The 14,155-nt window shown below is 44.7% G+C and overlaps 1 protein-coding gene across 12 annotated transcripts in view; it reads left to right on the top strand.

Moving 5' to 3' along the window:
- The window catches only part of LOC121281566 (pre-B-cell leukemia transcription factor 3), a 219,294-nt gene extending 215,024 nt beyond the window's left edge, over positions 1-4,270 (top strand). For 10 of the 12 annotated variants that reach the window (XM_041194541.1, XM_041194542.1, XM_041194547.1 and 7 more), the window contains one exon: positions 2,629-4,270. In XM_041194541.1, coding sequence (XP_041050475.1) covers positions 2,629-2,721 — 93 coding nt within the window. In that variant the 3' untranslated portion in view covers positions 2,722-4,270. The remainder of the gene's footprint in view (positions 1-2,628) is intronic. The other 2 variants (XR_005943869.1, XM_041194539.1) reach the window with 1 other exon arrangement.
- Positions 4,271-14,155: the final 9,885 nt, after the last annotated feature.

The following is a 14,155-nucleotide window of genomic DNA, read 5'->3' as shown; positions in this document are numbered from 1 at the left end:
GATTCTCTTTCTTCCATCCCTATGTTTTTTTTTATTTCCTTCTACTCCACTGCCTAATAACTGTCAGTGTGAAGTTACATCAGAATGGTACAGGTTAAATCGCCCTCTGATTCTTTTGCCTTCCTGTGTCAGCTCAGTTTATTAGCTCCTGTCAGACAATGTGGCCGAGATTAGGAATTTAGTATGTGAGCAGTTGTGGCTGCAAGTAGATGAAAAAGATGCATTTTAGCAGTAAATTAAGAGTTAAGTGATGAGCTGTAAAATATTAATACATCAAAACCATGATGTGTTGGAATAATAACATTCCGTGCTGTCCATGTGATGAGTTCCCAGCCAGTCACTATGGAGGTATGAGTGCTGGGGAGTGAGAGGATGAGACATCAGTGGAGAAGCTTAATAAACAGGACTCACTGGGACAAGAGCTGCTTGAAGGCAATACATGGAGCAAAAGCAGAATTATCAGCAGCATATACATGAAGATATGGTGCTGAATAAAAGGTGGGCTGAGAGAGACACCAAGGTGGCACTGCATTAACAGGAAGGCACAAGGCAAGGTGCCTGGGGAAGGGCTGAATGAAGATTTGGCCATTGGTGAGGTGCTGAATGAAGGTGAAACACTGGAGGATGTTGAGGGTAATTTTGTTTTGCAGATGAGGTGCATGGCCAGAGACCTGGGAGGCACCTCCTGCTCTCTCCTGGTAGGGAATAGATGATGGCTTGGGATAGCAGTTTTTTGCAAGTAGCTAAAAACTAGTGAAACATATTCATGTGTTTCATTTTAATAATATATTTTCTTTTCTTTGCAATTCCCCTGTTCAGAAGGAGGCAGGCAATTTGTTCTGAAGTCTGTGACAACCTTCAGCCAGCTGATTGATGCACAAAGCAAACCAGGATGACTTGCCCCCTCTCTCATCCTTCCATTTTGCCACTGTGATTGTACCACAGTTGGGCTTGGCATCTGCCCACATGCATGGCCAAGATCTGGAACTTTACCTGTAGTCAATCATGAATACAAATTCATGCCTCCTGCTGCATGGCAGAAGCCATCATTGTGCAATGAGTTTGCAGGAAATTACTTGTAGAACCTTTTGGGGATTATAATGTTAAAGTGCTTATTCAAAAGAGAGGCATGTTGCTAAAGCTTTTCATCTTGCACTTAGCAGTCCAATTTCAAACGATCACAACAATTTATACTATTCCTATAGAAAAGGGTGCTGATTCATTGGCAAGTCGACTCTGATTGTCTGAGGCATTGACATGGAGAAAGCAGTGGGAAACTATAGCCTCTGCAAGCTCTCGGGTAATTCAAAAAAGGCGCAAGGCTTAAACATGTTGCATTTGTTTGCAGAGAACAGGCCTCTGCATAAGAATTTATGTCTCTTCTAGCAAGCGTAAATGAGCCACATTACAAGCTCGACTGTTTATCGTAAGTTGGTTGTTAGTGTAGCTGTTAGCGGACTCAGGATTGTTGAGCAAGTGTTGCCCAATCGTCGAATTGCATCTAACAGTAGACATTTTGTTTTAGGTTTTGCAAGTGTGGGCTGGTTGAGTACGGCCTGTACTCTTGACTCTTAAGAACAACCAAAGGAACATGCTGTTTGATTCAATCATTGGGGCATACAGCCTGCGTACCTGGCATTGCACTGACACTGAAATTCATACAGCACCTTGCCCAATTGTGTGGTTGGCAGACTGTCTTTTTGGACTGACAGCATCCTGTTAATGGAAAACCTGCTCCTGTAGGCAGTGCGTAGTAGCAGCGTGAAATTGCTTAGCCTGTTTTTCATATTTTTGAGATACTTTGCCTTTCCATGGTAATTTGAGGTAGACGGGGCACTTTTCAGATCTGAAATTGGTGGCCTTAGGTCCATTTGCGAATTTGCATGATACGCAGCAAACAGTGACCCGATCAGTATAGCCATTGTCCTGCAGGATTCCTGCACTTTCTGCTTCTTACTTGTTTTACTATATAACGTGCTAACATATCTGGACCATGAGTATCAACATAGTCATCTCATGAAGGGTTTTGGATGACAATCTTCTGCTTATGATGCTAGTTGAGACCTTTGGATTAAATTCTTGCAATCCCCAGATTTTTTGCATCAGAGGAAAACCATCACAAGTCGATGTTGAAAGAAACATTACTGGATAACTACAGGATACACTGTTTAATGCTCTTGAGGGCCGCAATTTTCTTTTGTTGCCTCCTTGTTTCCTTGTGAGAGTTTCCATCTTTTTGCCCTTATAGTCTCCGGCAGGGAAACTGAGGTCTGGCCCAACTCCCTCTGTGAGACTAATAAAAAGATCCAAACCTTTGCTAGGGAAAGATAGTCAATCCCAAACAGAATCGACTGCATTCCCTGTGAGGATCAATTACTGGCTGCCAAAACCCCTCTTTTATTTGTTACCATGTATAATATGCACCCTAACTTCGAGATCAACGTTCAGGGAAAAATGTGCATTTGGCAAGTTATGGTATATGAGTTTATATGGAAATGTACTTTTTATTAATGTCTACAAATTAGTTAATGTTCCTGGATGATCCTTGAACTTCAGTGCATAAAATGTGTTACAGTATTTCACTAACAAACCTGGTACTAACTGCAGTAAACTATTCATGTTTTCTAGGCTAATGGAGGATGGCAAGATGCAACCACTCCATCTTCTGTGACTTCACCAACAGAAGGACCTGGAAGTGTGCACTCTGATACCTCTAACTGATCTCCTAGCAACATCCATTCCCTGAGCCAATAGGCCTTGATTAGCACTGACCAGTAGGAGAAGAAAAGTGGATTTTCTGTAGCCCAGTCACCTGCTGCTTTACTGTAAAACCCTGCTCTTTAGTGGAAAAAGTAAATAAAATACAATTCATATTTAGGAAGAGGAACACATAGGTTCTCATTGAAAATACCATATTAATTCCATTATGTATGGCACAATCTTACCTTAATCAGTTAATGGTTGAGGCAAGGACCTAAATAGGCCTAGTGCTTTCTGACTTAAAATGGAACAAAAAGTCATTGTATAATGGGAATGCACAAAGGATGAAAACATGTTTTTGAAGATTTATATGTGCGAGATGTTATTGTGAAGCTTCTTGACCTTTTGAGGTATGAATGCATGTTTCAATTTGACTGCAAGACACAAGAATACTGGTGCCGAGGCAGACAGTCATAAATTAATGAAGTTAGCAAAGCTAAACTGTTGTTACTTCTTAAAACTATATTTTAGCAAGATATCTAGAACTGATAGCTTGCTTAGAACAACGGTGTGTTACAGGATATCAGAATCTGGATCAAATTTCCTTTTTCGCAACTAGTATAAAGACTCACTTGGAAGAATCGGTTGAGCTGTTTTATTGCCCCCTGTATAAATTACCAGAGAGTTGCCAAGAACTGATATTGTTATTCCTGAGACTTGCTATTACAACAGAGTGCTATTTACAATCATTTCTTTTGTTAACACACTAATTCAATGCCAGTCTTAGTAATGCTTTGTTTCTGAATTCATACTAGTTGAAGTCTGGGTTTTACAGTACTAGCTGGGTGCAGCATTCATAATTTTTCAGATTTGCTACTTCAACCTATCTGTGGCAGGAAATGGCAAGGTTCACACGGAGTGTTGTAAATAATGTAGGTAAAGAGTATTTATACATCTCACCAATCAAGACACAGCTTTATTACCTCATGCAAACTCATATGAACCAATAGAATTTCAACATGTTCTGTAGCTTAGAGTGCTCACTTACTACCTCTGAACAATATTCACACAGTAGTTTGTCTTTCTTACTTTTTTTTTTGCATCTTGTAATTAACTCTTTATTTCCTTTCATGTAATCTAATGTACATTGTATCTTTTAAGAAATCAGGGTTGCTCTAGCAACTTTTAAAAAAAAAATATCCTAAAGTGGAAGGTTTGGTTATCATCTTGAACACAAACAGTACAACTATTGTAAATACTGAGGATCATTTTGAATGTTGGTCATGTCATTACTAAACCACGCAAAAAAAAAATTGTAATGCATACAGAATTCAGTATTCAGTACTGTATATTTCACCCTGTGTAACGGGGAGCCCCTCCTTTCTCCCTTTTTTTGTATTGTATGCAATTCTGAAACTGATTTGAGTCATGGAAATAATTTGTGGCAGTGATATAATGTATTAAAAAAGTTTCGTGTTACTTTCTAACTGGACTACACCCTGGATTGAGAAGTCTTCCTTGTGGTAGTTAAATGTAGTTGAAATCTTAAATAAACTTTTTGCTTTCATGATGCGACGAGCTCATAGTCCTCATTTGACCTAATGGGAAAAAGAAAACAGACCCACTCCTGGGAGATATTTTCCACAGCTTTTCTTTTTTTTTTAAATGAAGTGGTGAAAACTTAAGGATGCATGTTATAAGTATGAATTCCAGTGGAATGAACAACCAACAAGTGGATGGAGGATAAAGTGCATTTGTTGTTGAGTTGGGCAACACTGGCATTTGTGACTTTTGGGGGGTACTGGGTGACCTCCCATTTTGATCAGATCTGGCCATATTCAAACTACCAAATGATGATTACCGATTGCACCAGCTGGTATTTCTCTGGCATTATCATCTCGCACAGCATCTACAATTTTACATGAAACTAATGGAGATTTAATGCACACTTTGTATCATTTTATGATTATTTACTAAAGTAGCTGCTTCAATCTTCAGATGGCTCCCTGTGAAAAGAGGCAAATCGTATTTGACCCAAAATTGATGTGAAATAATTTCAAAACACAGTAATAGTATTTAAAAAGATCTGAGGACCTCTTATAGGCTATAAAGTCTTTATCTGTATAATAAGAAACGGAGTCAGTTCCTTATAAGTTGTTAGAATTTACATTAGTCTACCTTTTAGCCTTATCTACATGGTGCCTCTTAGCGATATCATTCAAAGACTTGGAGGGAGACATTAAATCACTCAAACCCCGTTTGATTGCACAGATTTAAAATTGGGGCCCATGGGGTCAAATTCTATGGGCAGAATTTTGCCCTTGGGGTGCGGGGGCAGGTGGGGGCTGGTTGGGGAAGCCAACTGCTGCCCGCGATCGACAGCGCACTGCGATTTTACGTGGACGGCCAACTAAGGCCCACCCAGCGTAAGACACGGCTGCGGAATGAGCGTGAAGGGGGGCGGGTGTTCAATGTCCACCAGGCCCAACGGCGACCCGGCGGCCGATTCAAAATGTGGCCTTGGCAGCCCGAGGAAGGCTGCCACTTGCAGGACGCGGAAGTCGTGATGGACAGCATTGCGGGTGGACACGGTAGGCGGGAGGGCAAGTCCGTGGGGCATTCGGCCCTGCGTTGCTCTGATGAGTGCCTCGCTGCCCTCCTGGAGGAGGTGGCAGGGCCGAGAGAAACCCTTGTCCCCAGGGACAGGAGGAGTAGAACCTCCCCCCCCCCCCCCCCCCCTCCCCCGCCACCTCACCAAAAAGACCTGGGAGGAGGTGGCAGCCAGGGTCAGCAGCCTCGATGTGGGTGAGGCACACATGGGTGCAGTGCCAGAAGCGCTTCAACAATCTCCCACGATCAGGAAGGGTGATATACTGCGTTGGCCTAGGTCACTTTGCAAAGCAGTGAAGAGCTGCCCAACCCCCTTCCCTGTGGACCTCCGAGGTGTTAGAGTGTGAGTGGCAAATGTCAACAAAGCAGCATCTGGGCAAGGGGATGAGCCCTGGCTGCTTGGGCCGCGTGCCTTGCAGTTCCAAAGTCAGAGACCTGCGAGGTGTACCTCAGCTGGGGTTGGCCAAACTGCAATGGCGTTGCAGGTAGAGAGCGGACTAATCAACGCTCCTCTATCCTTTCAGGAGAAAACATCCCATAACAATGCAGCGAGGTCGCGCACTGGTGGGGAACTGCCACACCTACTAATCCTCACTCGTTATGAGCAGAAGGCCCTGGAGCTGAAGAGGTGCCATGCGCCTAGGCCAAGCGGGCGCAGAGGGGTTGGGGTGGCACAGGGAGGTAAGAGTGCATTGAACTGAAGTGAGAATGCTGGTAACTGCAACCATTCTACTGTTTTCTCTATATTGATGTGAGCCTCGAAACTGGAATCCCCATTGATAATGGAAAGACAAAGGCACCCTGATGCATATCTCTGTCTCATGAGGCTGCCAGGCATGCACAGTAGCAGTGTGACAACTTCAACTAATGACATCTCCTTGTTCCTTTTAGACCCACCACCAGCCCATCAGGATGAAGAGCCTGAAGGTCCACCCCTGAGGACCACACAGATCAGAACGCACCAGCATCACACCCGCTCTCTCAAGCAGGCACCAGCACCTCGTTGGGCATTAGATCGCCGGCTACTATCTCGTTGCACATTGGTGAGGGCACTTCACACTTGCTTGAGGTGCAGGCAGAGGCAGAGAGTGCCCAGGGTGCCAGCATTCGGAGGCTGGCTGGAGACCAGGACAATGCTGAGTCGATGGTCGATGATGGGCCTCTGGAGTCGTCTATGAGGGAGCAGATGCTGGACATACAGCAGGGTGTGCGGGAGGATCTAGCGGAGATACATGAGGGAATGTGTGCCATGGCCTCTGTTGTGGAGGAGTCCCTGTGGAGCGTGAGCAATACCTTGACCCTCTTGGCCGAGCACACTGCCTCCTCCATGGAGAGAGCGGCAACTCTCGTGAAGAGGCTCCTCTAGGAACAGAATCAGGGGTTCCTGGGGATGCGCTTGGACCTGCAGCCCCTCACACCTCAGGTGGGCAGTATCAGTCTGGGAGATGGATTGGGCACCCAGTATCCCAGCTAGGTGCCCTTCCATCAATGTTGGGCAGGGAGATCCAGAGCAACCTCACGTTGGCGCACGAGCTGCCTGTTGTTTCTGCGGGCTCCTCTCAGGGCTCCAGATGAGGGCAGCAGCTCCTCCGCCCCTCTGCCAGTGACTGTGGCATCTGATGAGACCGTGGCGACCGGGGAGATGCCAGTCGTGGCACTGGCTGCTCCCTCCCAGGCGGGGCCAGCACAGGATCCACGGGCCAGAGGACAACTGCCAAGGTCACCAAGGCCAACAGGACAGCAGAGTGAGCAGGCCGTCTCCAATGTCGGTGCCAGCGAGGCAGGGGGGAGCACCTAGACATAGCACCCGCAAGCAAAAACCTAAAAGCACTTTAATCGCAACATGATCTGATCATGGGTGATATTTGTTTCCCCCATTTCCGTTCAATGTTTATTGACGTAATGGAAAACACCTGTCAATGTTAATTTGTAGAAGGTATGCCAGGCACCATTTAATTAAATGTGTTTTGTGAGGGTGTTTCACTTGTTCTGCAGGTGCAGGGGTAAGTCATGATGGACATGTTTCTCCTTACGCCATGTGCTATTTCAATAAAGTTTGTATTGTTGACCAAAGAACTGGTCCTGTCGGGGACCGAGTGTGGAGCCTGCAGCCCTGGCATGTGGTGGTGGCTCTTATTTGGTAGGCTAGCTGAAGGAGCGTTGGATCAAAGCGCTCCGGGTGTCCCTGCCTCCCTGGAGGTTGCCCGGGTCAGCATCTATGCCCTCAGTGTTCTCCTGAACGTGTTCGTCCTCTGACTCTACTGGACTCATCATCTGTTGCCAGAGCAGCTACATCAACATCATCTTCCTGCACTGTCCACACCCAACCGCCCCCCTTTCCAGCGCCAGATTGTGGAGAGCGCAGTATGCAACCACCATCAGTGACACACGATCTGGAGGTTATTGGAGCGCACCCCCTGAGCGGTCCAGGCATCAGAAGCGCTTCTTGAGAAGACCTATGCTTCTCTCCACCACAGGCCTTGTGGAGGCGTGGCTCCTTGGTACTGCTGCTTGGCTTCTTTACTTGGATGGTGCAGAGACGTCATGAGTCATCTCTTCAATGGATAGCCCCTGTCACCCAGCAGCCATCTATCCAGTCGGGCTGAAGCACTGAAGAGCCTCGGCACCTGGGAGTGTCTGAGGATGTAAGCATCATGGGAACTGCCAGGATACGTTGCACAGACTTGCAGAATCTGCATCCTTTGGTCACACACCATCTGCACGTTCCTGGAGTAAATCCCTTCCAGTTGACTAAGGTACCCGGCTGACCCACTGGCATCTTGATGGCCACATGTGTGCACCCTGGACGCGGGGGAACCCAGCAATCGCTGCAAAGCCTCTGGCTCGTTCAGCCTGGCTGGCCTCGTAGTGAATGAAAGTCAATGCAGACCTGAACAGAGCGTCTGTCACCAGCTTGACCCAGCTGTGGACAGCTGGTTGGGAGACGCCACACAGATCCCCCACTGAGCCCTGGAAAGAGCCGGAGGCATTGAAGTTGAGGGTCACCATGACCTTCAGCGCCACTGGCATGGGGCATCCACCCACATAATCGGAGCTGATCCCAGGGCCGATCCTCTGACAAATGGAGGTCACAGTCTCCCTTGAGATCGGAGCCTCCTTAGGCATTGCACCTTAGACATTGAAGTAGCTGCATCACCGCCTGTAAACCCTGGCAGCAGGATGGGGGCGTCTTCTGCAGCCCCATTCGCCTTGGACTTCCTGTTGGCCCTGCGCCCCTTGTGCCTGTGCTTCTCTTCCCACAGGTTGCTCCCTTGGAGGCTGAATGGAGACAGCTGGCCTTCTTCCCCTTCTGGCCCTCTCCTCCTCCTCAGTGGAGGTGCCTCCAGCGGAGACCACAGTCCCCATTCCCAGGGTAAGGGAAGGCTGTCTGATACCTGGAAGGCCTCAAGTAGTGTGCATCCTCCGGGGGGCCTGGAAAACGACACTGAATTCTGAACTGAAGCCTCTTATTTCTGTCAAAGCATCTTTGAAGCGAAACGAAGATGTCCTTTTCACACAAGCAAGCAGCAGCAAGTTATATCCTAAAGTGCAGACTACTCACATTTAAAAGCCCTCTGACCCCTCTTATCCTGCCCGTGGATGAGGTTTTTGAAATTGTGGCCTGCCTTATCCCTGAAAATCACACGGGCTACATAAACTCCGAGACAGCTGGTGTCTCAAGGGCCTTAACTGGCCACTTAATAAATGGCGGATTGCCTCAGTCTTCATTGTGCGCCCATCTACCGAAATATTGGGAGAGTGCACATTGATGTCAGCACGCTCGGCCAATGTCAACGGCTTTATTTCACGCTCAGGCGTGTCGGCCGCGCTCCTACGTGCCGAGCTAAAAACTCTGGCCTATGTGATGACTTCTAGCTCTACCATGCCACCAGCTCCTCCACTCCTTTGCCACCATTTCTCTCAGTTCCTCCACTGCCCTGGTGTTGTAGACTGCTTGTCTGACATCCAGTCTTGGATAAGCTACAGTTATCTCCAGTTAGACATGAAGAAAACAAAACCCACTGTCTTTTGCCTACTCTGGCCACTGATTCCATGCCCCACCCTGGCCACTGTCGGAGGTAGAACCAGATTGTTCACAACTTACAATTCGCATCTTACTTGATGCAAAAGTTCTCCATCGCAAGGACTGCTTACCTCCACCTCCATTATCTTGTCCACCTATGCACTACCTTAGCTTATATGCTGCTGAAAACCTCATGGATGTCTTTGTCAACTCTGGACTTTACTATAACAATGGTCTTTTGACTGTCGTTCCATCTTTCAAACTCAGTAAACTTCAGCTCATATCCTGCTGCCTATACCCTTTACCCATCAGCTCATGCTAACCTAGCTCTCCTGCCTTTGATGACCTCCCGTGCCCTAATGCCTCCAAATTAAAATCCTCATACTCATGTTTAAATCTCCTATGGTTACGCTCTTTATCTCTGAGAACCTCCAGCCCTACACCCCCTCCACCCCACCCCCCCAACCACCAGCACCACCACCAGCGCCCAACATTGTTGGCCACACCTTCAACCATCTTGGCCCACATTCTGGAATTCCATCCCTATAGCTCTCTGCCTGCCATTCCTCCAAGATCCTCTTAATACCCACCACCGACCGAGCCTTTGGGCATTCCTTCCAATAGCTCCTTAGGATTGGCATCCATTTTTTTTTTCTGATTACGCTTCTGTGAAGCACTTGGAAGTTGTTTCTTTATTAATAGCTCTACAGATGCAAGTTATTGCCTGGAAGAAAGGATGAAGCAGTATTTTCTCTATGACCATTCTATAATTGGATGTTATGGGTTTGTGTGTGGTCACATGCTTCTGTGAGGTAGGACAGATGTTACCAGTCACTTTGTCCGTTACAATCTACTGCAGTCCACTGTTGATGAACATGTCAGAATTGAGAATATGTCCTTTGGTTAGCCCACAAGTACGATGCATTTGGATCTAGCTGCACAATCTTTTTCAGTGAGCACATATGGTGCTGTGCAAGGTTTGGCAGCTCATCAGAGATAAATGTGCCCTGGCCAGAATGGCAGTCAGACCTAATTTTAGCCTCTCATGCTGTGATTGCTGGTTGTAGACTTTTACCCGCTTTTTCATTTTTAAAAAGGATGTACAGCATTTACACTTACTGCAGCCCCATCTGTTGTGAGGAACGCAATCTTACCACCTTTGCTGAAAGGATTTCCTTTGAGCAATTACATCCCAGTAGTTGAAAAATAATGAGCCCCATGATACAGGTATCATTGTCTAGAGCTCAGGATGCGAGATAAATTCTATCAGATCCAGCAGGATTAGACTACTGTTTTCGCTTGCTAAAACATGACAACGCTTTATAGTTTGGGTGCACATTTACTTTATTGTAGCAAGAACAAAGATGGTTCCTGAATGCACTGTCTCAGCCTTCATCTGTATAAAATTTGTGGATTTGACTTGAACCCAGAACTGAGTCAGGTCTGTGAGATACATTACCAACTCTGAATAGATCAGTACTGTCATCAAGAACCTCCTCCCACTTTTAAAGGAATTCTTGCCTTTCAACAGAGTCAATGTTCTTGCTCAGCTCGAGAAAGTGAACGTTATTTTCTAAGTTCCAAGTGAACAGAAGATTCCAGGTGAAAATGAAATCACTATAAAGTATTTACCTAACTGTGGCTAATTACAAATGCCATGCGAAAAGATATCTTGCTTGTATTTTTCCCATCCTCGGTTCACTCTTCCTTCATGATGCCAAGGATTTTGTGAGGTGACCTAAGGAGAGTTCGACACAATAAAGTCTGCTCCCAGGTTGTGTCCGGATGGATTTTGTTCTCGCCAGTTGTCTCCCTCCCTGAAAGCTTTGGTTACTTGCCAGTGCGCAGATGCCTGGGTGCCCCTCTGATACATAGCCCAAGTTGATCATTCTTTGGGAATGAGCATTGACAATGAATGTCAGCAGGCCAGCTTGAGCCTGGGCTCATCACAACCAAGACCAGTCTTGTCTTCCCCAATTGCTCCACTTGTACACTTCTAGCTGGCTAATGATTAGGAACTCTGACTGATTTTTCCCATCCTTATCCCAGGAGCTGAGACCAGGTGTAGGGTACCTACTGGGAGCTGTCAGCTAAATCAGCACAGATTAAGCATTGAAGGTGGGCCCTTTCCTAAATGTAAAGCTCAAAAACTCAACATTATAAACCCTTTGAGCCATTGAGAACTCTGTCAACCAGTGTTAATTACGGAGCTTTGCTGACGTGATTCTCCAATCTCATGCTTTTCTGAAACTACTGGATGGAGCTTGATTAATTAACCTGGCTTCCGTGTGGCACAGAATGATACTAATGGTGTGAGTCAATCCCTGTGGTGGTTCATGGAGGCTGCCTTCTTCCTTGCCTTGCCACCCGCAACCCCCCCCCCCCCACAACCCCAACCCTTGATTCAGAGTGGTGCCCAGTTACATAACCACTTGTCCAACACTGAAAAATGCCTGTGGTCCCTCATGGACTATGGTTTACTACCTGTGTGTATTGGCATTAAAACTAGCCAGTGTGTATAGCCTAGGCAGCAACATTTGGTACAATTATTAAAACCTCGATTTGGCCTTGTTATTTTCATTTAAAATGGATTATACTTCTTAGAAAAGTGAATGACAACCTCACATTCCTAAAAATAATGAAACTGATCCATTATGAGAACAGATTATTGCGATTTGCAACCGTTCAGTATATCCTAAGAACAATGAGGCTTTTGTCTGGGTTCATGTTTCATTAAGTGGCTAAGCTGTGAACCCTAAATTATAAGATAAGATCTAAATAGCATTTTGTGTTCTGATTAACTCATTAGATAGGTTACCTGATCAGGATGGTCCATATGTATAAAATTAAGGCCCATGGAAACAAGATGCTGTGCACTCCTACTTGATCTTTATAGTTTCCAATTTTACATCTGTGGAAGAACAGAACAGCTCCTATTAATGTGCAGGTCGTCCTTGAGTTCAGATTCCATTTGGATGAATGCATTGAGACTTATCCCAGAGACTAATCAGATACTGCTTTACACAGTTGAAAGATAGAATCATAGAGGAGGAGATTATTCAGCCCATCATGTCTGGACTGGAAGTCTTTACTATCAGAACCATTCTCCTTTACTGGATGACAAAGATTCTGCTAGAGTGTGAAAAAGACCCCTTGGCAATTGGGATGACTCTTTGCCTTGAGCAATCTTCTTCTTTCAGTCCAGAGGGTTGTACGCAGCTAACAGCGACAGTTTATCCTACCAAGATAAACCGTGGTATATAACTGAGAAACCCTATTAGCAATTACAGTAAACTTAGAAGCAACTTTAATAAATAGGTGAGATACTAAGAAAAGAACCATTTGATATCCAACAAAATTGTGTTGGTGTTCCCATAAAGCTGTTGTTGCACAAATGAATACAGAATAACAACTGTCATCAAATGATTCGGTCAGTGCAGCATGTAAAAATATATTAAAATGTTAAAGACATTACCCCCTCCACCTTTTGCTTTCATATAAAGTCCCTGGTCATTTTTAATAGAAAATGAAATGATCTATTACATTATTTGGGTTGTAGGTTTGCCTTTCTTTTCCTTTTTTGGAGAAGATCAGAGACAATGAATAATAGCTGGGGTTTGTTTGCAATGAACTTGATTTTCTTAAAACCATACAAGGTTTGCGCTTAAACTGCAGTCCACAATCAATGGAAATTATTCCCAGGGGTGTTGGGCAAAAAAGGAGAGAACCTTCTGTGTTTCTATTTGTGTCTAATACTTGATTCTGCAACACTAATATTACATTCGGTTAACTCTGAACAGAACAGAAATAGATATTTCCATTCCATGACATATTTAAAATGTGCAGTTCTTTATTGACAGTGCAATAAGGATTATGAGAGTTTAGAGATTTAAAGTCTATTCTGACTCATACAAGATGAATGTGCAGGCTTTATAAAGCGTATTTTAATTTAATCCAAATAATATCGTAACAACTAGCAACAAACTTTTTTTGAAACCAATCCGGTCATAAGAAGTGCTTTAATATATGGCTCTGCAATGAAATGCTACAGTAATTGCTATTACTAAACTGGAAACCTTCAAGCCATTCTGACAGTGGAATGTAAGATTGAAAAGAAATCTGAAACTATTGATGGCGGCTGTCAGAACCATGCTTCCATTGCTTACACTATAAATCAAAGAAAATACTATTTCAAAATCTAAGCTCTTTGGAGTAAAGCACCATTGGCTGAGGCACAGGCAGCATAATGAACACACAGACGTCTCTCATCATGATCACAGCTCTGGTGACCATAGGCAACAACCTGTCAAAAGCTGATGAGGTTCATTGAGAGGCCATCAGGAACCTTTGGGCCCCACTTGCATGGCCAGCGCCCAACGGGCATCATTAGTGTTCTTTAACTTTGCTCCTTTATAATATTAAGGATGTGGATCCTTTTGAATTACAAGTGTAATTTGGCCTTTTCTTAAATTGGATAAAAGTCATGCAGTAATGTGGCAAATAATACAAATTTCATCCTTCAGGCTTTTTCTCAAAAAGGCTTACCATAAGCAGTAGATTTGAAATTATCCTTTTACCAACCTCTCAGAACTGAAGAGCATTTCTTTGCGCAGCTGCCCACATAATGTTAATACTGATTATTTTACTGACAACTTACAAATACATATTTTTTTTAAATCGGAGTTATGGTGTGTCTATGCTCTTGCTATTAATTATCATTTGCATTTAGATTGTGCTGTATTGTTACGGTTTCACTTAACTGATAAACTTTACAGCAAATTAAACAACCAACAACCCATTTGTAGCTCACTGGGCCTATCA

Source organism: Carcharodon carcharias, chromosome 8 (assembly GCF_017639515.1).
Source record: "Carcharodon carcharias isolate sCarCar2 chromosome 8, sCarCar2.pri, whole genome shotgun sequence".
NCBI classification, from domain to species: Eukaryota; Metazoa; Chordata; class Chondrichthyes; order Lamniformes; family Lamnidae; genus Carcharodon; species Carcharodon carcharias.
Note: the sequence above shows the minus strand (reverse complement) of the source record. Positions and strands in the feature narration are given on the sequence as shown.